Consider the following 27,082-nt stretch of genomic DNA (forward strand, 5'->3'; position numbering starts at 1 on the left):
GGGGGTGTGCTCATGTAAGAAAAGGAGTAGGTCAAAAACAATGACAATGACTTTCGACGGGCAACCTTGATAATAGGGGACTGTATTGCGCGCCCCGCGACGATCCATTGGCACACAAATGTGCGAAGGGGAGGGAATATAGTCGAAACACAGCTCGATCGTATTGCGAAAATCTGACAGCTGAGCTTGTGGGGCAGTGTGGACTGACGAACTTTACACAGTAATATTATTTTTCCAGGCACTTTAAATTTTTATTCTCGTTGGAGAGGAGAGGGGCTTACCAAGACCCCACGACCCGAATACGACGTAGCTTTTGCCGGAAAAAATGGTGTCTGACCATCGGACGCCTCTTCCTCGGCCCAAGTTCTTTTCAGGACTCAGGTCCTTTTCAGGACGTATGTGTTAAGGCATCATTGCCATTACCGTTATTTTGTTTCTGATTATAGATAAGGCAGAATAAAACCAGTAACTCTCTCTGGCATAATGCCCCACGGCTATTTCAGTTGATTCCCGCCATCTTACATATTTATGACATTTTACATTTTTTTATGAGAAAGCTGCGATCTTCATTTTACGATTTCCTCCTTTAATGGATTTGATTCAAAACTTACAATTTGTTTAATTAAATTTTCTACATTTAACATTGTATTGCTTGTTATTGCCTGATGGTTTGTTCTTGAGGCGAATTGATGTAAAGTTGAAGGTTCTGACATTTTGAAAATTTTTAAGAAATCAGAATTCAAGTCGTCCACTTAGATTTTATATTTGATTTTTGTACAAATTTCTTTAAGAATAATAATAATTTTAAAAAAAGTATCACTCACTAATCGTCCTCCTTATTTTTCTTATCGTTGTTTTTTAATCCTGTTGGGGTCTTCCTTCTATCTTTGGTTATACCCGATACTCGTAGAGTAAAAGGGTATACTAGATTCGTCGAAAAGTATGTAACAGGGAGAAGGAAGGGATTCCGACGCCATAAAGTACATATATTCTTGATCAGGATCACTAGCCAAAACGATCTATCCATTGGCTTTCTGTGTGTCCGTTCGTATGAACGCTGAGATCTCGGAAACTATAAGAGCTAGAATATTTATACTTGGCATTCAGATTCCTGGGCTTCCTGCGCAAGTTTGTTTCAGCGGGCCACGCCTACCCTAACGCCCAAAATCCGCGAAAATCTGTAGCGCCTACAGTTTTGATAGAAACAAACTTTGAACTAAAATGTATTTGTCTCATCAATACCTAAACTTTTTAAAGTGGGGTCTTTCTTCTTCTCCAGTGCTTACTCTTGTCTAGGGATTGTCCTTCGTCCCTTTGTCCCTTTTTCTTTAAATGCCTTTTCTTTTAATCTATATATATAAAAGAAAGTCGTGTTAGTTACACCACTTATAACTCAAGAACGGCAGAACAGATTTGGCTGAAAATTGGTAGGGAGGTAGCTTAGAGCCAGGAGACGGACATAGGATACTTTTTATCCCGTTTGACAGCGTTCCTCTGTGACTTGACATGAAACGTCAGTCACTATAAAACGAGACTTGGAATAACAAAACGCAAATGACAGCTATGTAATTGACGTAAAATGACAGCTATGTAATGACGTATGGATGACAATTTGATATTTGTAAGAAATCAATATTAAAACTATTTCTATTAAATAAATAATTAACAAGTGGATTGAATTGAAGTGAAGTTTAATTAATAATGCCGCGACCAAGACGATCGAATCTTTCCCGACAAAGCCGTAATGCAAGAAGAATACAAAATACTGCAAATGAAAGGACTGAAGAAGAACAAGAAATTGAACGTGACCAGCGCCGCAATAGTATGGCTCGACTTCGTGCTTCTCAATCACGAGAGCAAAGTGAAGCAGCCCGTGAAACAGCTCGATTGGCAATGCAGAATCGTCGAGCGAACAACAGAAGTCAACAAATAGATAATTTGCGACGCAGAACAAGATATTTAGCTGATTTGAATCGAGCTGCGTTTCGATACGATTGCAGCAATGATTACAGCTTGCATCCTAGCGTTTGCATTGGGCAAATGGACGTTGTTTGCAAGTATTGTGGTGCATTAAAGTTTTCCGGAGAAACGCCTGGATTATGCTGCGCTAATGGTAAAGTGAAATTGCCAGTGTTGACTCCGCCACATGAGCCATTGTATTCATTGCTTTGCGGCGAAACACAAGAATCATTCCACTTTCTTGCAAATACTCGAAAATACAATAGTTGTTTCCAAATGACGTCATTTGGGGCAGACATTATCGAAGAAGGAGGTTTTAATCCGACATTTAAGGTATTTATTTTTGTACTTACATAGAATGTAGTTAAAGAATAACTTAGTTTATCTATTGGTATGTATTATACTACTCTCCTACAGAAAAAGTGTAGTGTTATAACCCAGCTAATACTGTCTGGTTTTTATTTTGTAGATACAGGACAGATTCACCATCGAATTGGATCATTACTACCTTTCGAAGATACACAGAATAAATTTTTACAAATATATTTCATGGGCAACATGGAAGAATAACTTGATCGACGACTGGGGATCAATGCAGGAATGAAGCGAGCAATTCTTCAAGACTTGCAGTGTCTGCTTCATGAACATCATGCGTTGATCAGGTTGGTCGGAACAAAGTTCGGCGGGTCAGCTAGTTTTTAATATTTTTTTGTTAATCTTTGTTTCTAAACATTTTTTAATTAAATTTTTGTTCACAATTGTTAATTGTTTCGATCAATTTTATTAACATTTTTTAATTTTTATATTTTCCGAGCAGTGAATTTATGTTATGATCACTATTTTGTAATTTGAGATTTAAGGAGATTATTTAATTAATTATTATTAATTAATTTACCAACACAAGCTTTATATTTACGTCGGTTGTATCGAGTTTTTGGGAACGCAAGATTCCCTTTTCACTTTAAAACTTTTTTAGTATTTATTTTAAAGTTTTGTTTAAGAATTTTTTCAATCATATGGCTTCAATTAAGTTTGCTACTAGTAAATTAATTAATCAAATTTTTTTTTATTTTTAATAATCACTTTTTCACTATTACAATATGACACATTATTTAGGGGTCGAACTTATCTAATTCACTGCTCTTATACTTTTTCTTAATTTGTTCTATCAATTATCAAACCCCGGCTTAAGATATTTATCCCCAAAAATGAATAGTAGTCGGAGAATGGGATGATTTAATTTGCCAATTAAATTTGAAGTGCAATCTTGGCCGGAAATTTGGTGTTTACATCAGGGACCGCTTTGGAAATCTTTTTGTTTATGTTAGTGGACTCGGGGATCTTTTGTTTATGTTAACGGATTCTGGGCTCGCTTGGGATTCCGATGCTTACAATATCGGCTTGGATGTTTACAGCATCCGTTTGATGCGGACTGGCTGACAGAAATAGCTGACCACGGATTTATCTTGGGTCTGTCAGAGTTATTTGGAAATAAGCTCTCGGCTCAAAGTTGTTTATAAATTGCGTAAGCGCCCCTAAATAATGTGTCATATAATTTACATTGCCTTTAAGGAAAACAAGCATTTTAGTTAGAAAACAATAGAAATATCTTTCAAATAGATATTATGAGCCCAATTACCCAATTAGTTAGATAACATCAAATAATCAGTTTTATTAAGTATTTTGTTGGGAAATCTAAAAAAGTTAAGTTTATAATATTTCAATTATAAGGAAGAAAATGTAGTTAATACTAGTACTATCTATAACTATAGTGATTTACAAAGGAAATTTTTACAGTGGTGAGACCTAAGCCTGTTTAATTAATGGAAAAAGCATTTAAGATAAAAAATATCTTTCAAATAGATAATACGGGCCCATCTGTGTTGCTGGGGTGAGCTATTCTGGCAACCTTCATTATTATGTAACTTCTACTTCGCCGGCGAGAAATTTGCCAGATGATGAGGAGAGGAGAATACTTATATTACCCAATTAATAAGAGAACATCAAACAATCAGATTTATTAAGTATTTTGATGGGAACTATACGTATTGAAGTTTATAATATTTATATTATTTGGAAGGAAGAAAATATAGGTAATCACTAGTAACAATTAAATAATTGAATTTCCAAAAAGCATTTGCATGCTGAAGGAGGTTATCTTATATGTTAAAAAACACAAAAGATATATTTTTACCCTTGCAGAGGGTATAATGATTTCAGTCAGAAGTTTGCAAGAAGAAAAAACAACATCTGTATACTTGTATCGTTTCTCAAATTTCGACTTGTAAGAATATTCTTCCCATCTTTGCATTTTTTAGTCCCATTTACTTTCTAGATCTGAGAAAAAAGAAATAGCTTTTAACACAATTTTTGCGATCAACTTTTCGCTTCTTTCCCTTTATCCGGTTGATATTGATAATGTCAATAATTTTTAAACAAGGGATAGATCATTTAGGTGTTGGTACAAACATTTATTTGATGAACAATTTTGACACAAACTTACTTTTTGTTGTGTAGTTTTTCTTATTTTAAGCAAGTTTCTAGAGTTGAATATCGTTTTTTTTTCGACAATCATGTTTTTTTATCTTTAAGTCCTTGAATATTTTAATCATTAAGGGAAAAGAAATTACCCAATTTAGTTTAAAAAAAAGGAGTAAATACATATGTACATATAGGATAGTACTGAAATAAAATTGACTGATGGTATCCTGCGACATTCCCCGCCCCTTAAAAGAGCAACGAAACGCTCAAGCCCCAATTTGCTCAAAACGTGTGGGGTCTTAATCTGAATATCAGCCACTCCAAATTTGGATGGTTTTTGTCCACATGGACCATCCAAATTCTGCCAGGTTGAATGTCGGTTCAGGTTTGAGCCGTTTTGAATTAGCCTAAAATAGTTAAAATTAGTTTTTTCTGTTGCTTTAAACACGTCAGGTGCTGCCGCTGTCGTAAATTGTGGGCTCTGATACAGACATCAAGGATCACCCAATTAGCAGTGGCGTTGAAGTTAGCACTTCTTCGTCATTTAGGTCTTTCGCTAAGGGTTGAGGGATGGCTTCCACGGATCGCGATCGCCTGAAGCTCTTCGTAAGTAAGTCCGGTATTGGCCAAGCTTTTGACCATTAAACTTTTCATGGACTTCACTGCGGCTTCCCAAAAGCCTCCAAAGTGGAGAGCAGGTATAAATTAAAACTGTAGTCCGATGATGCTGCTGAGTGTATCGCCCTTTGACGAGTTGGCTTGCCGCTGCTTAAAGTCTTCAAGTTGCGATCGTGTGGAGTAGTTGCAATTGATTTTTTTGTATAATGACTCTGGTAGTTGTGAGTTTTCCATTAGGCGAGGGCTTTAATAATGACAATGGGTGCGTCGTCAAACAAACTTTAGAACTTCTTCTGTGGCGATTACAGACCAAATTTCATGTAGCAGAATTCCGATTAAGGCAATCGGTTCAGCATGCAAATGCTGGCGATGCAGCTATTCAAGAAAATCCTAATCCTTTAAAAGCAGCAATTTGTCGTCGAATGAAATGGATACCATGACTTAACGACCTTCTACGAGTTAAGGGTCGTTCCATTACTAACCAGGAACGGAATATATTTTGAAAAATTCAGCTTTTCTTGTTTGTTTGTCTAAAGACCTTTTGTTGAATGTGTGATAAAATCCGGTTGAATAAATTTTGCAATTCAGATGCCAACATATAAACGGCATCAAGTACAAGCCATCTTCTGTTGACTCAACGTTTCTAAAAATAAGCATCACGCAGAATGCGCCAATAGGATTCAAATCTTTTGATTACGTCATGAATTGGATTTTCGGAATTACAGAACAAGATATTTAGCTGATTTGAATCGAGCTGCGTTTCGATACGATTGCAGCAATGATTACAGCTTGCATCCTAGCGTTTGCATTGGGCAAATGGACGTTGTTTGCAAGTATTGTGGTGCATTAAAGTTTTCCGGAGAAACGCCTGGATTATGCTGCGCTAATGGTAAAGTGAAATTGCCAGTGTTGACTCCGCCACATGAGCCATTGTATTCATTGCTTTGCGGCGAAACACAAGAATCATTCCACTTTCTTGCAAATACTCGAAAATACAAAAGTTGTTTCCAAATGACGTCATTTGGGGCAGACATTATCGAAGAAGGAGGTTTTAATCCGACATTTAAGGTATTTATTTTTGTACTTACATAGAATGTAGTTAAAGAATAACTTAGTTTATCTATTGGTATGTATTATACTACTCTCCTACAGAAAAAGTGTAGTGTTATAACCCAGCTAATACTGTCTGGTTTTTATTTTGTAGATACAGGACAGATTCACCATCGAATTGGATCATTACTACCTTTCGAAGATACACAGAATAAATTTTTACAAATATATTTCATGGGCAACATGGAAGAATAACTTGATCGACGACTGGGGATCAATGCAGGAATGAAGCGAGCAATTCTTCAAGACTTGCAGTGTCTGCTTCATGAACGTCATGCGTTGATCAGGTTGGTCGGAACAAAGTTCGGCGGGTCAGCTAGTTTTTAATATTTTTTTGTTAATCTTTGTTTCTAAACATTTTTTAATTAAATTTTTGTTCACAATTGTTAATTGTTTCGATCAATTTTATTAACATTTTTTAATTTTTATATTTTCCGAGCAGTGAATTTATGTTATGATCACTATTTTGTAATTTGAGATTTAAGGAGATTATTTAATTAATTATTATTAATTAATTTACCAACACAAGCTTTATATTTACGTCGGTTGTATTGAGTTTTTGGGAATGCAAGATTCCCTTTTCACTTTAAAACTTTTTTAGTATTTATTTTAAAGCTTTGTTTAAGAATTTTTTCAGTCATATGGCTTCAATTAAGTTTGCTACTAGTAAATAAATAATTCAAATTTTTTTTTATTTTTAAGAATCACTTTTTCACTATTACAATATGACACATTATTTAGGGGTCGAACTTATCTAATTCACTGCTCTTATACTTTTTCTTAAATTGTTCTATCAATTATCAAACCCCGGCTTAAGATATTTATCCCCAAAAATGAATAGTAGTCGGAGAATGGGATGATTTAATTTGCCAATTAAATTTGAAGTGCAATCTTGGCCGGAAATTTGGTGTTTACATCAGGGACCGCTTTGGAAATCTTTTTGTTTATGTTAGTGGACTCGGGGATCTTTTGTTTATGTTAACGGATTCTGGGCTCGCTTGGGATTCCGATGCTTACAATATCGGCTTGGATGTTTACAGCATCCGTTTGATGCGGACTGGCTGACAAAAATAGCTGACCAGGGATTTATCTTGGGTCTGTCAGAGTTATTTGGAAATAAGCTCTCGGCTCAAAGTTGTTTATAAATTGCGTAAGCGCCCCTAAATAATGTGTCATATAACTTACATTGCCTTTAAGGAAAACAAGCATTTTAGTTAGAAAACAATAGAAATATCTTTCAAATAGATATTATGAGCCCAATTACCCAATTAGTTAGATAACATCAAATAATCAGTTTTATTAAGTATTTTGTTGGGAAATCTAAAAAAGTTAAGTTTATAATATTTCAATTATAAGGAAGAAAATTTAGTTAATACTAGTACTATCTATAACTATAGTGATGTACAAAGGAAATTTTTACAGTGGTGAGACCTAAGCCTGTTTAATTAATGGAAAAATCATTTAGGATAGAAAAGAATAGAAATATCTTTCAAATAGATAATACGGGCCCATCTGTGTTGCTGGGGTGAGCTATTCTGGCAACCTTCATTATTATGTAACTTCTACTTCGCCGGCGAGAAATTTGCCAGATGATGAGGAGAGGAGAATACTTATATTACCCAATTAATAAGAGAACATCAAACAATCAGATTTATTAAGTATTTTGATGGGAACTATACGTATTGAAGTTTATAATATTTATATTATTTGGAAGGAAGAAAATATAGGTAATCACTAGTAACAATTAAATAATTGAATTTCCAAAAAGCATTTGCATGCTGAAGGAGGTTATCTTATATGTTAAAAAACACAAAAGATATATTTTTACCCTTGCAGAGGGTATAATGATTTCAGTCAGAAGTTTGCAAGAAGAAAAAACAACATCTGTATACTTGTATCGTTTCTCAAATTTCGACTTGTAAGAATATTCTTCCCATCTTTGCATTTTTTAGTCCCATTTACATTCTAGATCTGAGAAAAAAGAAATAGCTTTTAACACAATTTTTGCGATCAACTTTTCGCTTCTTTCCCTTTATCCGGTTGATATTGATAATGTCAATAATTTTTAAACAAGGGATAGATCATTTAGGTGTTGGTACAAACATTTATTTGATGAACAATTTTGACACAAACTTACTTTTTTTTGTGTAGTTTTTCTTATTTTAAGCAAGTTTCTAGAGTTGAATATCGTTTTTTTCGACAATCATGTTTTTTTATCTTTAAGTCCTTGAATATTTTAATCATTAAGGGAAAAGAAATTACCCAATTTAGTTTAAAAAAAAGGAGTAAATACATATGTACATATAGGATAGTACTGAAATAAAATTGACTGATGGTATCCTGCGACATTCCCCGCCCCTTAAAAGAGCAACGAAACGCTCAAGCCCCAATTTGCTCAAAACGTGTGGGGTCTTAATCTGAATATCAGCCACTCCAAATTTGGATGGTTTTTGTCCACATGGACCATCCAAATTCTGCCAGGTTGAATGTCGGTTCAGGTTTGAGCCGTTTTGAATTAGCCTAAAATAGTTAAAATTAGTTTTTTCTGTTGCTTTAAACACGTCAGGTGCTGCCGCTGTCGTAAATTGTGGGCTCTGATACAGACATCAAGGATCACCCAATTAGCAGTGGCGTTGAAGTTAGCACTTCTTCGTCATTTAGGTCTTTCGCTAAGGGTTGAGGGATGGCTTCCACGGATCGCGATCGCCTGAAGCTCTTCGTAAGTAAGTCCGGTATTGGCCAAGCTTTTGACCATTAAACTTTTCATGGACTTCACTGCGGCTTCCCAAAAGCCTCCAAAGTGGAGAGCAGGTATAAATTAAAACTGTAGTCCGATGATGCTGCTGAGTGTATCGCCCTTTGACGAGTTGGCTTGCCGCTGCTTAAAGTCTTCAAGTTGCGATCGTATGGAGTAGTTGCAATTGATTTTTTTGTATAATGACTCTGGTAGTTGTGAGTTTTCCATTAGGCGAGGGCTTTAATAATGACAATGGGTGCGTCGTCAAACAAACTTTAGAACTTCTTCTGTGGCGATTACAGACCAAATTTCATGTAGCAGAATTCCGATTAAGGCAATCGGTTCAGCATGCAAATGCTGGCGATGCAGCTATTCAAGAAAATCCTAATCCTTTAAAAGCGGCAATTTGTCGTCGAATGAAATGGATACCATGACTTAACGACCTTCTACGAGTTAAGGGTCGTTCCATTACTAACCAGGAACGGAATATATTTTGAAAAATTCAGCTTTTCTTGTTTGTTTGTCTAAAGACCTTTTGTTGAATGTGTGATAAAATCCGGTTGAATAAATTTTGCAATTCAGATGCCAACATATAAACGGCATCAAGTACAAGCCATCTTCTGTTGACTCAACGTTTCTAAAAATAAGCATCACGCAGAATGCGCCAATAGGATTCAAATCTTTTGATTACGTCATGAATTGGATTTTCGGAATTACAGAACAAGATATTTAGCTGATTTGAATCGAGCTGCGTTTCGATACGATTGCAGCAATGATTACAGCTTGCATCCTAGCGTTTGCATTGGGCAAATGGACGTTGTTTGCAAGTATTGTGGTGCATTAAAGTTTTCCGGAGAAACGCCTGGATTATGCTGCGCTAATGGTAAAGTGAAATTGCCAGTGTTGACTCCGCCACATGAGCCATTGTATTCATTGCTTTGCGGCGAAACACAAGAATCATTCCACTTCCTTGCAAATACTCGAAAATACAAAAGTTGTTTCCAAATGACGTCATTTGGGGCAGACATTATCGAAGAAGGAGGTTTTAATCCGACATTTAAGGTATTTATTTTTGTACTTACATAGAATGTAGTTAAAGAATAACTTAGTTTATCTATTGGTATGTATTATACTACTCTCCTACAGAAAAAGTGTAGTGTTATAACCCAGCTAATACTGTCTGGTTTTTATTTTGTAGATACAGGACAGATTCACCATCGAATTGGATCATTACTACCTTTCGAAGATACACAGAATAAATTTTTACAAATATATTTCATGGGCAACATGGAAGAATAACTTGATCGACGACTGGGGATCAATGCAGGAATGAAGCGAGCAATTCTTCAAGACTTGCAGTGTCTGCTTCATGAACATCATGCGTTGATCAGGTTGGTCGGAACAAAGTTCGGCGGGTCAGCTAGTTTTTAATATTTTTTTGTTAATCTTTGTTTCTAAACATTTTTTAATTAAATTTTTGTTCACAATTGTTAATTGTTTCGATCAATTTTATTAACATTTTTTAATTTTTATATTTTCCGAGCAGTGAATTTATGTTATGATCACTATTTTGTAATTTGAGATTTAAGGAGATTATTTAATTAATTATTATTAATTAATTTACCAACACAAGCTTTATATTTACGTCGGTTGTATCGAGTTTTTGGGAACGCAAGATTCCCTTTTCACTTTAAAACTTTTTTAGTATTTATTTTAAAGTTTTGTTTAAGAATTTTTTCAATCATATGGCTTCAATTAAGTTTGCTACTAGTAAATTAATTAATCAAATTTTTTTTTATTTTTAATAATCACTTTTTCACTATTACAATATGACACATTATTTAGGGGTCGAACTTATCTAATTCACTGCTCTTATACTTTTTCTTAATTTGTTCTATCAATTATCAAACCCCGGCTTAAGATATTTATCCCCAAAAATGAATAGTAGTCGGAGAATGGGATGATTTAATTTTCCAATTAAATTTGAAGTGCAATCTTGGCCGGAAATTTGGTGTTTACATCAGGGACCGCTTTGGAAATCTTTTTGTTTATGTTAGTGGACTCGGGGATCTTTTGTTTATGTTAACGGATTCTGGGCTCGCTTGGGATTCCGATGCTTACAATATCGGCTTGGATGTTTACAGCATCCGTTTGATGCGGACTGGCTGACAGAAATAGCTGACCACGGATTTATCTTGGGTCTGTCACAGTTATTTGGAAATAAGCTCTCGGCTCAAAGTTGTTTATAAATTGCGTAAGCGCCCCTAAATAATGTGTCATATAACTTACATTGCCTTTAAGGAAAACAAGCATTTTAGTTAGAAAACAATAGAAATATCTTTCAAATAGATATTATGAGCCCAATTACCCAATTAGTTAGATAACATCAAATAATCAGTTTTATTAAGTATTTTGTTGGGAAATCTAAAAAAGTTAAGTTTATAATATTTCAATTATAAGGAAGAAAATGTAGTTAATACTAGTACTATCTATAACTATAGTGATTTACAAAGGAAATTTTTACAGTGGTGAGACCTAAGCCTGTTTAATTAATGGAAAAAGCATTTAAGATAAAAAAGAATAGAAATATCTTTCAAATAGATAATACGGGCCCATCTGTGTTGCTGGGGTGAGCTATTCTGGCAACCTTCATTATTATGTAACTTCTACTTCGCCGGCGAGAAATTTGCCAGATGATGAGGAGAGGAGAATACTTATATTACCCAATTAATAAGAGAACATCAAACAATCAGATTTATTAAGTATTTTGATGGGAACTATACGTATTGAAGTTTATAATATTTATATTATTTGGAAGGAAGAAAATATAGGTAATCACTAGTAACAATTAAATAATTGAATTTCCAAAAAGCATTTGCATGCTGAAGGAGGTTATCTTATATGTTAAAAAACACAAAAGATATATTTTTACCCTTGCAGAGGGTATAATGATTTCAGTCAGAAGTTTGCAAGAAGAAAAAACAACATCTGTATACTTGTATCGTTTCTCAAATTTCGACTTGTAAGAATATTCTTCCCATCTTTGCATTTTTTAGTCCCATTTACTTTCTAGATCTGAGAAAAAAGAAATAGCTTTTAACACAATTTTTGCGATCAACTTTTCGCTTCTTTCCCTTTATCCGGTTGATATTGATAATGTCAATAATTTTTAAACAAGGGATAGATCATTTAGGTGTTGGTACAAACATTTATTTGATGAACAATTTTGACACAAACTTACTTTTTTTTGTGTAGTTTTTCTTATTTTAAGCAAGTTTCTAGAGTTGAATATCGTTTTTTTCGACAATCATGTTTTTTTTATCTTTAAGTCCTTGAATATTTTAATCATTAAGGGAAAAGAAATTACCTAATTTAGTTTAAAAAAAAGGAGTAAATACATATGTACATATAGGATAGTACTGAAATAAAATTGACTGATGGTATCCTGCGACATTCCCCGCCCCTTAAAAGAGCAACGAAACGCTCAAGCCCCAATTTGCTCAAAACGTGTGGGGTCTTAATCTGAATATCAGCCACTCCAAATTTGGATGGTTTTTGTCCACATGGACCATCCAAATTCTGCCAGGTTGAATGTCGGTTCAGGTTTGAGCCGTTTTGAATTAGCCTAAAATAGTTAAAATTAGTTTTTTCTGTTGCTTTAAACACGTCAGGTGCTGCCGCTGTCGTAAATTGTGGGCTCTGATACAGACATCAAGGATCACCCAATTAGCAGTGGCGTTGAAGTTAGCACTTCATTTAGGTCTTTCGCTAAGGGTTGAGGGATGGCTTCCACGGATCGCGATCGCCTGAAGCTCTTCGTAAGTAAGTCCGGTATCGGCCAAGCTTATGACCATTAAACTTTTCATGGACTTCACTGCGGCTTCCCAAAAGCCTCCAAAGTGGAGAGCAGGTATAAACTAAAACTGTAGTCCGATGATGCTGCTGAGTGTATCGCCCTTTGACGAGTTGGCTTGCCGCTGCTTAAAGTCTTCAAGTTGCGATCGTGTGGAGTAGTTGCAATTGATTTTTTTGTATAATGACTCTGGTAGTTGTGAGTTTTCCATTAGGCGAGGGCTTTAATAATGACAATGGGTGCGTCGTCAAACAAACTTTAGAACTTCTTCTGTGGCGATTACAGACCAAATTTCATGTAGCAGAATTCCGATTAAGGCAATCGGTTCAGCATGCAAATGCTGGCGATGCAGCTATTCAAGAAAATCCTAATCCTTTAAAAGCAGCAATTTGTCGTCGAATGAAATGGATACCATGACTTAACGACCTTCTACGAGTTAAGGGTCGTTCCATTACTAACCAGGAACGGAATATATTTTGAAAAATTCAGCTTTTCTTGTTTGTTTGTCTAAAGACCTTTTGTTGAATGTGTGATAAAATCCGGTTGAATAAATTTTGCAATTCAGATGCCAACATATAAACGGCATCAAGTACAAGCCATCTTCTGTTGACTCAACGTTTCTAAAAATAAGCATCACGCAGAATGCGCCAATAGGATTCAAATCTTTTGATTACGTCATGAATTGGATTTTCGGAATTACAGAACAAGATATTTAGCTGATTTGAATCGAGCTGCGTTTCGATACGATTGCAGCAATGATTACAGCTTGCATCCTAGCGTTTGCATTGGGCAAATGGACGTTGTTTGCAAGTATTGTGGTGCATTAAAGTTTTCCGGAGAAACGCCTGGATTATGCTGCGCTAATGGTAAAGTGAAATTGCCAGTGTTGACTCCGCCACATGAGCCATTGTATTCATTGCTTTGCGGCGAAACACAAGAATCATTCCACTTTCTTGCAAATACTCGAAAATACAAAAGTTGTTTCCAAATGACGTCATTTGGGGCAGACATTATCGAAGAAGGAGGTTTTAATCCGACATTTAAGGTATTTATTTTTGTACTTACATAGAATGTAGTTAAAGAATAACTTAGTTTATCTATTGGTATGTATTATACTACTCTCCTACAGAAAAAGTGTAGTGTTATAACCCAGCTAATACTGTCTGGTTTTTATTTTGTAGATACAGGACAGATTCACCATCGAATTGGATCATTACTACCTTTCGAAGATACACAGAATAAATTTTTACAAATATATTTCATGGGCAACATGGAAGAACAACTTGATCGACGACTGGGGATCAATGCAGGAATGAAGCGAGCAATTCTTCAAGACTTGCAGTGTCTGCTTCATGAACATCATGCGTTGATCAGGTTGGTCGGAACAAAGTTCGGCGGGTCAGCTAGTTTTTAATATTTTTTTGTTAATCTTTGTTTCTAAACATTTTTTAATTAAATTTTTGTTCACAATTGTTAATTGTTTCGATCAATTTTATTAACATTTTTTTAATTTTTATATTTTCCGAGCAGTGAATTTATGTTATGATCACTATTTTGTAATTTGAGGTTTAAGGAGATTATTTAATTAATTATTATTAATTAATTTACCAACACAAGCTTTATATTTACGTCGGTTGTATCGAGTTTTTGGGAACGCAAGATTCCCTTTTCACTTTAAAACTTTTTTAGTATTTATTTTAAAGTTTTGTTTAAGAATTTTTTCAATCATATGGCTTCAATTAAGTTTGCTACTAGTAAATTAATTAATCAAATTTTTTTTATTTTTAATAATCACTTTTTCACTATTACAATATGACACATTATTTAGGGGTCGAACTTATCTAATTCACTGCTCTTATACTTTTTCTTAATTTGTTCTATCAATTATCAAACTCCGGCTTAAGATATTTATCCCCAAAAATGAATAGTAGTCGGAGAATGGGATGATTTAATTTGCCAATTAAATTTGAAGTGCAATCTTGGCCGGAAATTTGGTGTTTACATCAGGGACCGCTTTGGAAATCTTTTTGTTTATGTTAGTGGACTCGGGGATCTTTTGTTTATGTTAACGGATTCTGGGCTCGCTTGGGATTCCGATGCTTACAATATCGGCTTGGATGTTTACAGCATCCGTTTGATGCGGACTGGCTGACAGAAATAGCTGACCACGGATTTATCTTGGGTCTGTCACAGTTATTTGGAAATAAGCTCTCGGCTCAAAGTTGTTTATAAATTGCGTAAGCGCCCCTAAATAATGTGTCATATAACTTACATTGCCTTTAAGGAAAACAAGCATTTTAGTTAGAAAACAATAGAAATATCTTTCAAATAGATATTATGAGCCCAATTACCCAATTAGTTAGATAACATCAAATAATCAGTTTTATTAAGTATTTTGTTGGGAAATCTAAAAAAGTTAAGTTTATAATATTTCAATTATAAGGAAGAAAATGTAGTTAATACTAGTACTATCTATAACTATAGTGATTTACAAAGAAAATTTTTACAGTGGTGAGACCTAAGCCTGTTTAATTAATGGAAAAAGCATTTAAGATAAAAAAGAATAGAAATATCTTTCAAATAGATAATACGGGCCCATCTGTGTTGCTGGGGTGAGCTATTCTGGCAACCTTCATTATTATGTAACTTCTACTTCGCCGGCGAGAAATTTGCCAGATGATGAGGAGAGGAGAATACTTATATTACCCAATTAATAAGAGAACATCAAACAATCAGATTTATTAAGTATTTTGATGGGAACTATACGTATTGAAGTTTATAATATTTATATTATTTGGAAGGAAGAAAATATAGGTAATCACTAGTAACAATTAAATAATTGAATTTCCAAAAAGCATTTGCATGCTAAAGGAGGTTATCTTATATGTTAAAAAACACAAAAGATATATTTTTACCCTTGCAGAGGGTATAATGATTTCAGTCAGAAGTTTGCAAGAAGAAAAAACAACATCTGTATACTTGTATCGTTTCTCAAATTTCGACTTGTAAGAATATTCTTCCCATCTTTGCATTTTTTAGTCCCATTTACTTTCTAGATCTGAGAAAAAAGAAATAGCTTTTAACACAATTTTTGCGATCAACTTTTCGCTTCTTTCCCTTTATCCGGTTGATATTGATAATGTCAATAATTTTTAAACAAGGGATAGATCATTTAGGTGTTGGTACAAACATTTATTTGATGAACAATTTTGACACAAACTTACTTTTTTTTGTGTAGTTTTTCTTATTTTAAGCAAGTTTCTAGAGTTGAATATCGTTTTTTTCGACAATCATGTTTTTTTATCTTTAAGTCCTTGAATATTTTAATCATTAAGGGAAAAGAAATTACCTAATTTAGTTTAAAAAAAAGGAGTAAATACATATGTACATATAGGATAGTACTGAAATAAAATTGACTGATGGTATCCTGCGACATTCCCCGCCCCTTAAAAGAGCAACGAAACGCTCAAGCCCCAATTTGCTCAAAACGTGTGGGGTCTTAATCTGAATATCAGCCACTCCAAATTTGGATGGTTTTTGTCCACATGGACCATCCAAATTCTGCCAGGTTGAATGTCGGTTCAGGTTTGAGCCGTTTTGAATTAGCCTAAAATAGTTAAAATTAGTTTTTTCTGTTGCTTTAAACACGTCAGGTGCTGCCGCTGTCGTAAATTGTGGGCTCTGATACAGACATCAAGGATCACCCAATTAGCAGTGGCGTTGAAGTTAGCACTTCTTCGTCATTTAGGTCTTTCGCTAAGGGTTGAGGGATGGCTTCCACGGATCGCGATCGCCTGAAGCTCTTCGTAAGTAAGTCCGGTATTGGCCAAGCTTTTGACCATTAAACTTTTCATGGACTTCACTGCGGCTTCCCAAAAGCCTCCAAAGTGGAGAGCAGGTATAAACTAAAACTGTAGTCCGATGATGCTGCTGAGTGTATCGCCCTTTGACGAGTTGGCTTGCCGCTGCTTAAAGTCTTCAAGTTGCGATCGTGTGGAGAAGTTGCAATTGATTTTTTTGTATAATGACTCTGGTAGTTGTGAGTTTTCCATTAGGCGAGGGCTTTAATAATGACAATGGGTGCGTCGTCAAACAAACTTTAGAACTTCTTCTGTGGCGATTACAGACCAAATTTCATGTAGCAGAATTCCGATTAAGGCAATCGGTTCAGCATGCAAATGCTGGCGATGCAGCTATTCAAGAAAATCCTAATCCTTTAAAAGCAGCAATTTGTCGTCGAATGAAATGGATACCATGACTTAACGACCTTCTACGAGTTAAGGGTCGTTCCATTACTAACCAGGAACGGAATATATTTTGAAAAATTCAGCTTTTCTTGTTTGTTTGTCTAAAGACCTTTTGTTGAATGTGTGATAAAATCCGGTTGAATAAATTTTGCAATTCAGATGCCAACATATAAACGGCATCAAGTACAAGCCATCTTCTGTTGACTCAACGTTTCTAAAAATAAGCATCACGAAAGCTAGGACCCGCAGAATGCGCCAATAGGATTCAAATCTTTTGATTACGTCATGAATTGGATTTTCGGAATTACCAATATTTCTGCACTTTAGGTCTGTCCTCTAGTTTCACTTCGCTAACCTAAAAGTTTCGCTCGTGTTGAGGATATATAGAATCTTTAAAGTCAGATGCTGGGCTGCGTCAAGCGTTAATGATTTCAAAAGAAAACATTTTTGAAATATTTTTGTCCAACGTGTGCCCATTCTGTGTCCATCTTCCAATTTCGAAACAATTAATATGCGTCGCGAAATTCTGGCAGCTGCATCAAGATAGCCTAATTGGTAGATTTAGATTTTTAATGAAATTGAAGCATATTTTGATGACAAGTGTGTGTTTCTATGAATGTCGATTGTTTGAAGGTTGTCAATTTTAACTTTGAAGTTGATCATCCAATCTTAAATGGTGTATCAATAACTTTTGAATCAATATTATGCCCCGATTCAGAACTGGAGATGCAAGCCCTTGCACAACGTTAGGTTAAACTATACTCCACGTATAGTCAACAGAAACAACTTGTTGTGGACCCAATGTATTCATGAGACAAATACATTTTAGTTAACATTATTTTCTGTCACAAAAGCTGTGGCCGTCCCAGCTTTGGGCGGTTTGTGGGCGTTAGAAAGGGCAAGGCACCCTGCTGAAACAGGGAAGCCCAGGAATCTTTATGCCAAGTCCCACTCCTCTGGCTTTTATGGTTTCCGAGATCTCAGCGTTCATACGGACGGGCGGACGGACGGACGAAAAGAAGGACGGACAGACATGGCTATATCAACACAACTAATGATTCTGACCCAGGATATATATTCGAGTAATGGGTATAATAAAGCTGATTTGGCGACCAGGTCTCATTTTGCTATTTGCTGATCAAGAATATATATACTTTAAGGGGTCGGAAACGTTTCCACCTACCTGTTACATACATTCTAACGAATGCAATCTGCATCTATTTACCATTTTACCAAAACGGGTTATAGAAAATACATAAATTTAAATCATAGTATGAAGAGGTTTACTAATGGTAACCACCAAAAACCTGCATAAGGCGAAATACAATGAAATATTTATTTTTTCAAAGTCAAAACAAATCAAATACTTAAAATATATTTTAAAGTACATTTAATACTTAAATGGATGTTTTTAAAATTCTTTAACATTTGAGGAACGTAATCTTATGGGATCTATCTATAAGAGACAAGCGGAAATCTTTCGCTTTTGCTTTTGATTCGAATAATAAAATCAGGTATATTATATAATTTTTATACCCGTAACTCGTAGACTGAAAGGGTATACTAGATTGGTCGGAAACTATGCAACAGGTAAAAGAAGGCGTTTCCTACAGTAATTATAATATGATCAAAATTTTACCTGAACTAAACTATAAAAATGTGCCATGCCCACTTTTACGAGCACAAACGGCTTGAACGCTTAAATCTGTCTGCCGCCCACATATAATCTACTGAAATAGGCGGTAGGTGTCGCCCTAAAATATCGCTTTGCTGGTTATATATCTCCATTTCCCATTTGCTATCTTAAGCTGAGTAACGGGTATCTGATAGTCGATGCACTTGTTCTTCCTTGTTTTAAGATTTAAGTTAACACTTAACTTGACAAGGAAGTTTGTGACCGGCTACATTCGGGCATAACCTTCAGAACGGATGAGAAAATTAAGAAAGACATACGAAAGGGAAATCATTATTTAATAGAAATAACTTTAAGTGGAGTTTTTAAAATAGAAAAGAGTATATAGTGGTTGGTACGAAGCAGTTTAAAGTCATGCAAGGAGGCAGAATCGTCGTCTAGCTTTTTTCTAAGAGGTGCATTTCGGTCGTGGATTTTTAAAATGGTTTTGAGTTTTGATTCGCATTATTTTTATATTGTCATTAAATTTCCCGCAGATAGCCGTTATCGTCTCAGCGAAAGCGCTTTCGTAGATGGATGTTCCTGTATTTAAAAGATGAGAAGAAAACTCAAGGCGGTATAAAGAGTTTTAGAAAAAAACCTAATCACACCGCATCCAAATGTCCGTCAATCATGCAGATCGAGATGTCATTTGGCTTTTTAATGTAAGTTTTATTTTTATTTAATTCGTATCCCTTGCACCTTCAATTATACAAGGTTAGAATTTAAATTGAATTTCCGCCACAACGAAAGAATAGCTATCGCCAAGTTTTGTGCAGAGTTCAATTGTAATTTAAAGTTTCATGAATGCATTTCAAACTAAGCCTATCTTATTGAATCGTACCCATATTTTAATTATACAATCCTGCATGTGTAGTACTAGGATATGTGCCCACATTTATTTAATTCCTTAGCTGGTAATAAAACGTTTATAATAAACTAAGTTAGCAGTCTGATGCCGCAGCTAGAACGATTCCGCGATAGGGTAACTTCTATTTGAATGGATCGTTCGGACGTATGGAAAGGAACGACCAATGGTTGGGTGGGTATTAAGGGACCTCGAGAAGATCTAGTGAGGTCAGGTTGAGACTCGTCCAGCGTACTGGGGAATTTTAGGACTTTATTTTTGATTTGTATGTGGTGTAGCTCGTTTCCGAGTTTATCTTGTCCAGCACGCGAGATAAGATTTCGATTACCCTTAATAATAGGCGCTTTATGGGGTTTAGCATTTACATCCACTTCCAGAGCCGACTGCCAGCAGAGTATACCCGCGTGCACTTGATTCCCATCGTACCACCATGGTACCACCTGCGCCTGAATTTGTTTGAATGTGGAATCGTTACAATATAAGTTGCCAGCGTTGAAGAAGCGTTTAGTCGTGAGCATGACTTACCCAAGATCTTCGTGACATATTTGGTTTCAACTTAATTGTGCTTCTTTTGGCAAAACCTTCGGGACATGATCGGTATCAACTTGCTTTTTGGTAAATTCTTGTTCCGCCTTTGAGAGTATCCGGATGACCTCTGATTCCTTAAGTTGGAGTTCTAAAACATCCCATCCGGTAAGAAGTTGTGAGGAGTTAAATAACTCCACACAAATCCCAGCAGCAGATGGCCGGTCGCTCACCAGGCGAATTCGCGTAGTGGCGGCGCGGCGAAGAGCGGTTGGAGAACGTGAGAGTTTGGAGATCAAGGACGTAGAACGTGAGAGTTGGAGAACGTGAGACTTTGGAGAAAGTGAGAGTTTGGAGAACGTGGGAGCTTGGAGAGCAAGAGAGTTTGGAGACAATGGAGTTTGGAGACCAAGAATGGATAAGGTGGGAGCGGAGACTTGGAGGGCGGAGCGATAGTGCCGTGTGCAAAAGGGAGTAACGGGACGCCGCCGGACTTTGGACGCGGCCGTGAGCTATGGACCGAGAGAGAAGGTGTCACATCTCGGCAGCGGAGCGGCAAACAAGCATGCAATATTCATCACGCGAATCAGCGGGACAGCAGCATCAGGCTGGACGTCGGCGGGGAACAGCGCATGAGGGACAAGAGGGTCAAACTGGAGGCATGGACCTTGGACCGGTGTAGAGAGTTTCGGCGGGCCGTGCGCAAAAGGGGAATAACGGTTCCACGAGGCCCTATATAAACCCGCTGGGCGCTGGCAGCAGGATCAGTCGATTACGGTCTGTCGGTTACGATCAATCGATCACGAGGTGAGGAGTCGAAGTGTTTAGACAAACAGTCGATCGGATACAAGTAAACAGCAAACCAGCCAAGTAAACTACGAGGGAGCCAACAAGGCGAGAAGTCGAAAGCAGCGCCGTGGGAGCCTACAAGAAGCAAGATCGCTACGTCGAGACGTTCGGGATTGGGATCCCTGTTACATACATTCTAACGAATCTAGCGGTTCTTTTACTCTACTAGTAACGGATGTAATAAAGCTGGTTTGGCGATAATGTCTCAATTTGCTTATAATTTATTTACCAATGAGTTAAATGTATTTTGTCAAAGCAAGTGACAATCAACGATAGAAATTGCTAGAGTCGAGTGCTCTTGGTTCGTTTCTTTTTGCCCCCTGTTCCTTACCTGGAAAGACTATATGACTATATTATTTACGTATGCAATCTGCATTTATAAAAGAGCGTTAGTCTTAGAAATGTAATTATATGATACAAGATTGGACTTTTTACCCAAACGCGTTATAGAAAATCATAGTATGAAGAGGTTTACTAATGGTAACCACCAAAAATCTGCATAAGGCGAAAGACATTGAAATATGTAGTGTTTTTTCAAAGTCAAAACAATTCAAATACTTAAAATATATTTTAAAATACATTTAATACTTAAATGGATGTTTTGAAAATTCTTTAACATTTGAGGAACTTAATCTTGTGGGTTCTATCTATAAGAGAAAGGGTATACTAGATTCGTCGGAAAGTATGCAACAGCTAAAAGAAGGCGTTTCCGACCCCATAAAGTATCTATATCCTTGATCAGGATCACTAGCCGAGTCGATCTAGCCATGTCCGTCTGTCCGTATGAACGCTGAGATCTCGGAAACTATAAGAGCTAGAACTGGCATACTTGCAGATACCTGGGCTTCCTGTCGATACACTTGTTCTTCTTCGTTTTAAGATTATTTTCTCAGGGAGAAATAGTAATTATGCATTTTGGCGAGCTCACTGCATTTATTTAAAACATTGTTTAGTCGTATATGTTTGTGTAAAAGGTGCGCTTACCAACTATATTTCTTCCAATCTTCTTCATATAGTACAAGGGTATTTAGAATTTTATTAACATTATATTTTATACAATTCAGTATTTTAAGTATCTAGTATTGTAGTAATTTTATTATGATCGTTGCTCTCCAGCCTGCTTAGTCTAGTTTTTCACCTCATACTCCACCCGAATTGTGGTATCAGAGTTGGTCTTTTCCATTTTGGCAGCATAGGTGACCAGAGGTGAACTATTTTCTATAAGTGTCCAATCCGTAAAATTTAGCGCGAGTGACTAAGTACAGCATGTTTTACGTTTGGCGTCAGCGGAAAATATGGAAATATAGTCAGAAAGCTGCGGATTAGGGTTAGTTAAAGAGATCGAAATATTCGGGGTCTAGAGAGTAATGTTAAGCCGCAGTTTGTTCGAGCGAAATCTACGAAAGTCTGAATCTGTCAAGCTGCCGAAAAACCTGGGCCGAGAAGCAGAGGAAAATCTTCAAGATGGACAAGAATATATAGTGGTTGATTGAAGCAGTTTAAAGTCATGCAAGAAGGCAGAACCGTCGTCTAGTTATACCCTTGCAAAGGGTATCATGATTTCAGTCAGAAGTTTGCAAAGCAGTGAAGGAGACGTTTCCGACCCCGTAAAGTATATATATTCTTGATCAGCGTCACAAGACGAATTAGTTCTGAATTTCGAATTTAATTTTATTAAAATCGGACGACTATATCATATAGCTGTCATAGGAACGATCGGATAATTGGTGGGAAATAATTTGAAACAAATTAAAGCTTTGGGGCTTTTTGACATATTATCTTATAATATTGGAAAATAAATATTTATAATTTTAAGAATTTCGAATTCAATTTAATAAAATTTTTGATTATTTATATTTTAACTGCACGGGTATACAAACTTTGGCTTGCCGAAGTTAACATCCTTTCTTGTTTTTTTAAGAGGTGCATTTCGGTCGTGGAATTTCTAAATGGTTTTCAGTTTCGATTCGCATTATTTTTATATTGTCTTTAAATTTTCTCCATATAGCCGCTATCGTCTCAGCGAAAGCGCTTTCGTAGATGGATGTTCATGTAAGCGGTGAGTGCCTCGAATTTTGTTTTTAAAAGATGAGAAGAAAACTCTAGGCGGTATAAAGAGTCGAAGAAAAAAACCTAATCACACCGCACCCAAATGACCGGCAATCAGGCAGATCGAGATGTCAAGATCTCTCCTTTTGGCTTTTTAATGTAAGTTTTATTTTTATTTAAATCGTATACCTTGCATCTTCAATTATACAAGGTTAGAATTTAAATTGAATTTCCGCCACAATAAAAGAATAGCTATCGCCAAGTTTTGTGCTGATGTCAATTGTAATTTAAAGTTTCATGAATGCATATCAAACTAAGCCTATCTCATTGAATCGTACCCCTATTTTAATTATACAATCCTGCATGTTCAGTACTAGGATATGTGCCCACATTTATTTAATTCCTTAGCTGGTAATAAAACGGATATAATGAACTAAGTTAGATGGATTCCGGGGTAGGGTAACTTGCATTCGAATGGATCGTTCGGACGTATGGAAAGGAACGACCAATGGTTGGGTGGGTATTAAGGGACATCGAGAACATCTCGTAAAGTCAGTTTGAGACTCGTCCAGCGTACTGGGGAATTTTAGGACTTTCTTTTTGATTTGTATGTGGTGTAGCTCGTTTCCGGGTTTATCTTGTCCAGCACGCGAGATAAGATTTCGATTACCCTTAATAATAGTCGCTTTATGGGGTTAAGCATTTACATCCACTTCCAGAGCCGACAGCCAGCAGAGTATACCCGCGTGCACTTGATTCCCATCGTACCACCATGGTACCACCTGCGCCTGAATTTGTTTGAATGTGGAATCGTTACAATATAAGTTGCCAGCGTTGAAGAAGCGTTTAGTCGTGAGCATGACTTACCCAAGATCTTCGTGACATATTTGGTTTCAACTTAATTGTGCTTCTTTTGGCAAAACCTTCGGGATATTTTCGGTATCAACTTGCTTTTTCCCATTTGGTAAATTCTTGTTCCGCCTTTGAGAGTATCCGGATGACCTGTGATTCCTTAAGTTGGAGTTCTAAAACATCCGATCCGGTAAGAAGTTGTGATGAGTTAAATAACTCCACACAAATCCCAGCAGCAGATGGCCGGTCGCTCACCAGGTACGCGGCGAATTCGCGTAGTGGCGGCGCGGCGAGGAGCGGTTGGAGAACGTGAGAGTTTGGAGATCAAGGACGTAGAACGTGAGAGTTTGGAGAACGTGGGAATTTGGAGAGCAAGACAGTTTGGAGAGCAAGAGGGTTTAAAGACCAAGAATGGAGAAGGAGAAAGCGGAGTTCTGGCGGGCGGAGCGATAGTGCCGTGTGCAAAAGGGAGTAACGGGACGCCGCCGGACTTTGGACGCGGCCGTGAGCTATGGACCAAGAGAGAAGGTACCACATCTCGGCAGCGGAGCGGCACACAAGCATGCCATATGCATCACGCGAATCAGCGGGACGGCAGCATCAGGCTTGACGTCAGCGGGAAGCAGTGCGTGAAGGACAAGAGGGTCAAACAGGAGTCGCGGATTTTGAACCCGGTGTGGAGAGTTTCGGCGGCTGTGCGCAAAAGGGGAAAAACGGTTCCCGGAGTCAGTTAACTACGGTCAGTCGAGCAGGATCAGTCAATTTCGGTCAATCAAAGAGTTAAGACAAGCTGTCGAACGAATACCAACCAAGCAAACTACGAGGGAGCCACAACAAGACGAGTCGTCGAAAGCAGCGCCGTGGCCTACAAGAAGCAAGATCGCTACGTTGAGACGTTCGGGATTGGGATCCCTGTTACATACATTCTAACGAATCTCGCGGTTCTTTTACTCTACTAGTAACGGATGTAATAAAGCTGGTTTGGCGATAAGATCTCAATTTGCTGTTAATTTATTTACCAATGAGTTTCGAAGGTAAATGTATTTTGTCAAAGCAAGCGACAATCAACGATAGAAATTGCTAGAGTCGAGTGCTCTTGGTTCGTTTCTTTTTGCCCCCTGTTCCTTACCTGGAAAGACTATATGACTATAATATTTACGTATGCAATCTGCATCTATAAAAAAGCGTTAGTCTCAGAAATGTATTTATATGATACAAGATTGGGCATTTTACCAAAACGGGTTATAGAAAATACATAAATTTAAATCATAGTATGAAGAGGTTTACTAATGGTAACCACCAAAAACCTGCATAAGGCGAAAGACAATGAAATATGTAGTGTTTTTTCAAAGTCAAAACAAATCAAATACTTAAAATATATTTTAAAATACATTTTATAATTAAATGAAAATTCTTTAACATTTGAGGAACTTAATCTTGTGGGATCTATCAATAAGAGACATGCGGAAATCTTTTGCTTGTGAGGAGTCGTTTCACCCCTCACAAATAGCGCAACTTCAACAACATCGGCAGCCAGCAACAACAACAACAGCAGCCAGCGCCGCCAACAACTCCCAAAGGCGTTGCCAACAACAACAGCAGCCAGCGGCAATAGCAATAGCAACAGCAGCCGCCAGCAATAGCAACAGCAGCCTGCGCCAACAACAACAGCAGCTAAAAACAAGACAAAACCCTCGCGCATAATTTTTAAAAACTTTGTACATTTCACTTAATATGTAAGCTTAACGAAAATTAGGAGGATTTGTAGTTACATTAGTACAGAAGAATTATCTTAGCTAAGCTTTCCCCCTCCGTTCTCGCAGCAGCAGTAGCGACACACACACACATCCACCATGAGAGCAACGAAATATTTACCACGAAAAGTACAGCGCCGCATAGGAGCAAGCGAGAGAGGACATGCGATCGAGGAGGGAAACAACCCCCGAAAATTGGCACGCGCCAAGGGAAGAGCGAGAGAAAAGGAGTACCGAAACTTCGACAAGTGGAAAAAACCCAGAGCAGCCAAAAACTTGAACAAAACGCGGCGGCAAAGCTTGACTAGGTCTCTTTTGGAAAACACGGCACATCGGACCAGAAGGACGAGCAGGTCACTTTGGAAAGCGCGGCGCAGAATCAGGGGACTCTTGCAAAGGCGGCGGACGGGATCAGAAGTGCGAGCAGAGCAAATTCATGTTGACAAAAAGAGTCTTTTGTCTTCGGAGTGCAGTGACTGGTGCCAAGTGACCCAGGAAGGAGTTAACTTAGACGACCTCGAGAAGAGTGTGCCGGCCCAGGACCAGCGGCAGAGCACCTGGAGTCACGCGTGTGCGTGTGCGAGAGAGCAAGACGGGTGAGTGAGTGGAGTAAACCGCATTTTGGCCAGCGAGAGTCCCGTGCAATGAGAAATTTCTCGAAGGCCTCGATGCGGCTTCGCCCAGAGTAGGCTAGAATTTATAAACCATGACATAACCTAACCCGTTAGCCTGGGAGCACTGAGAAAAACATGAACCAAGAAGTAAAAATGCTCTAACAAATGAAAAAAAAAATAAAACATTTCTCGCCTGATTTTAATACAACTCGTAGGAAAAGAATACAATCAAGCTGGCCACGCATAAATATGGATATTCTAAGATAAATGCCTAGATTTTAGGTCATAAATTCTGCCCTAGGGAAAAGTTGTCCATAATCGATCCCCTCTCACTCGGCCTTCTCGTAGCGAATGCTATGAGCATGGCCCAAATGAGCGTTACCGCTTACCCTTTTCACTCTGCTACAGACACCGAATAAACTATTTCTCTCACTCCGTACCCCGTTGGCTGGTACTCTACATCTCACGCCAGCAAACTGATTTTCGTCTTAGACCTTTTTGTCCTATATCTTTACAAATATTTTCGGTAAAGAGACCCTGGCGGGACTGAGTATATCCCAGCCTACGAGACTTCTTTACATGTTTTTGCTTTTGATTCGAAGAATAAAATCCGGTATATTATATAATTTTTATACCCGTAACTCGTAGAGTGAAAGGGTATACTAGATTCGTCGGAAAGTATGCAACAGGTAAAAGGAAGCGTTTCCGACCCGATCGGTGGTGCAATGTACGAGTATATAATATGTCCATCGAATCAATCTATGCTAAAGTGAACTTATGCATAACCAAAGGCAAATAGCCTCATATAATACAACCAAAACACAAGTGAAAATCAAAAACATTGGAAGCATTCAAAAATTCATTGAAATACCTTTTAAGCAAGTGAATCGATAT

General features: G+C 37.1%; 2 protein-coding genes across 42 annotated transcripts in view; one reads left to right on the forward strand and one right to left on the reverse strand.

Annotated features, from left to right (window-relative positions):
- The first annotated feature begins 1,895 nt into the window (after positions 1 to 1,895).
- The window catches only part of LOC122818947 (uncharacterized), a 129,739-nt gene continuing 104,552 nt past the window's right edge, over positions 1,896 to 27,082 (forward strand). The window contains exons 1-6 of one of the 41 annotated variants that reach the window (XR_007765247.1): positions 4,577 to 6,126; positions 6,263 to 9,967; positions 10,104 to 13,803; positions 13,940 to 16,838; positions 19,175 to 19,342; positions 19,923 to 21,128. Coding sequence is in view for 2 of the 41 variants with exons in the window: in XM_050890022.1 (XP_050745979.1) it covers positions 13,552 to 13,803 (252 nt within the window). In the remaining 39 variants the exon portion in view is untranslated. Of the gene's footprint in view, positions 2,622 to 4,540; positions 6,127 to 6,262; positions 9,968 to 10,103; positions 13,804 to 13,939; positions 17,195 to 19,174; positions 21,129 to 27,082 lie in introns of those variants that run through there. The other 40 variants (XR_007765233.1, XR_007765246.1, XR_007765243.1 and 37 more) reach the window with 40 other exon arrangements.
- Positions 21,936 to 27,082, reverse strand: part of LOC108021921 (lachesin) — a 570,948-nt gene continuing 565,801 nt past the window's right edge. The window contains exon 15 of the mRNA XM_050890018.1: positions 21,936 to 22,234. The gene's annotated coding sequence lies outside the window, so the exon portion shown is untranslated. The remainder of the gene's footprint in view (positions 22,235 to 27,082) is intronic.

Source organism: Drosophila biarmipes, unplaced genomic scaffold, assembly GCF_025231255.1.
Source record: "Drosophila biarmipes strain raj3 unplaced genomic scaffold, RU_DBia_V1.1 ptg000013l, whole genome shotgun sequence".
In the NCBI taxonomy this organism is placed as follows: Eukaryota; Metazoa; Arthropoda; class Insecta; order Diptera; family Drosophilidae; genus Drosophila; species Drosophila biarmipes.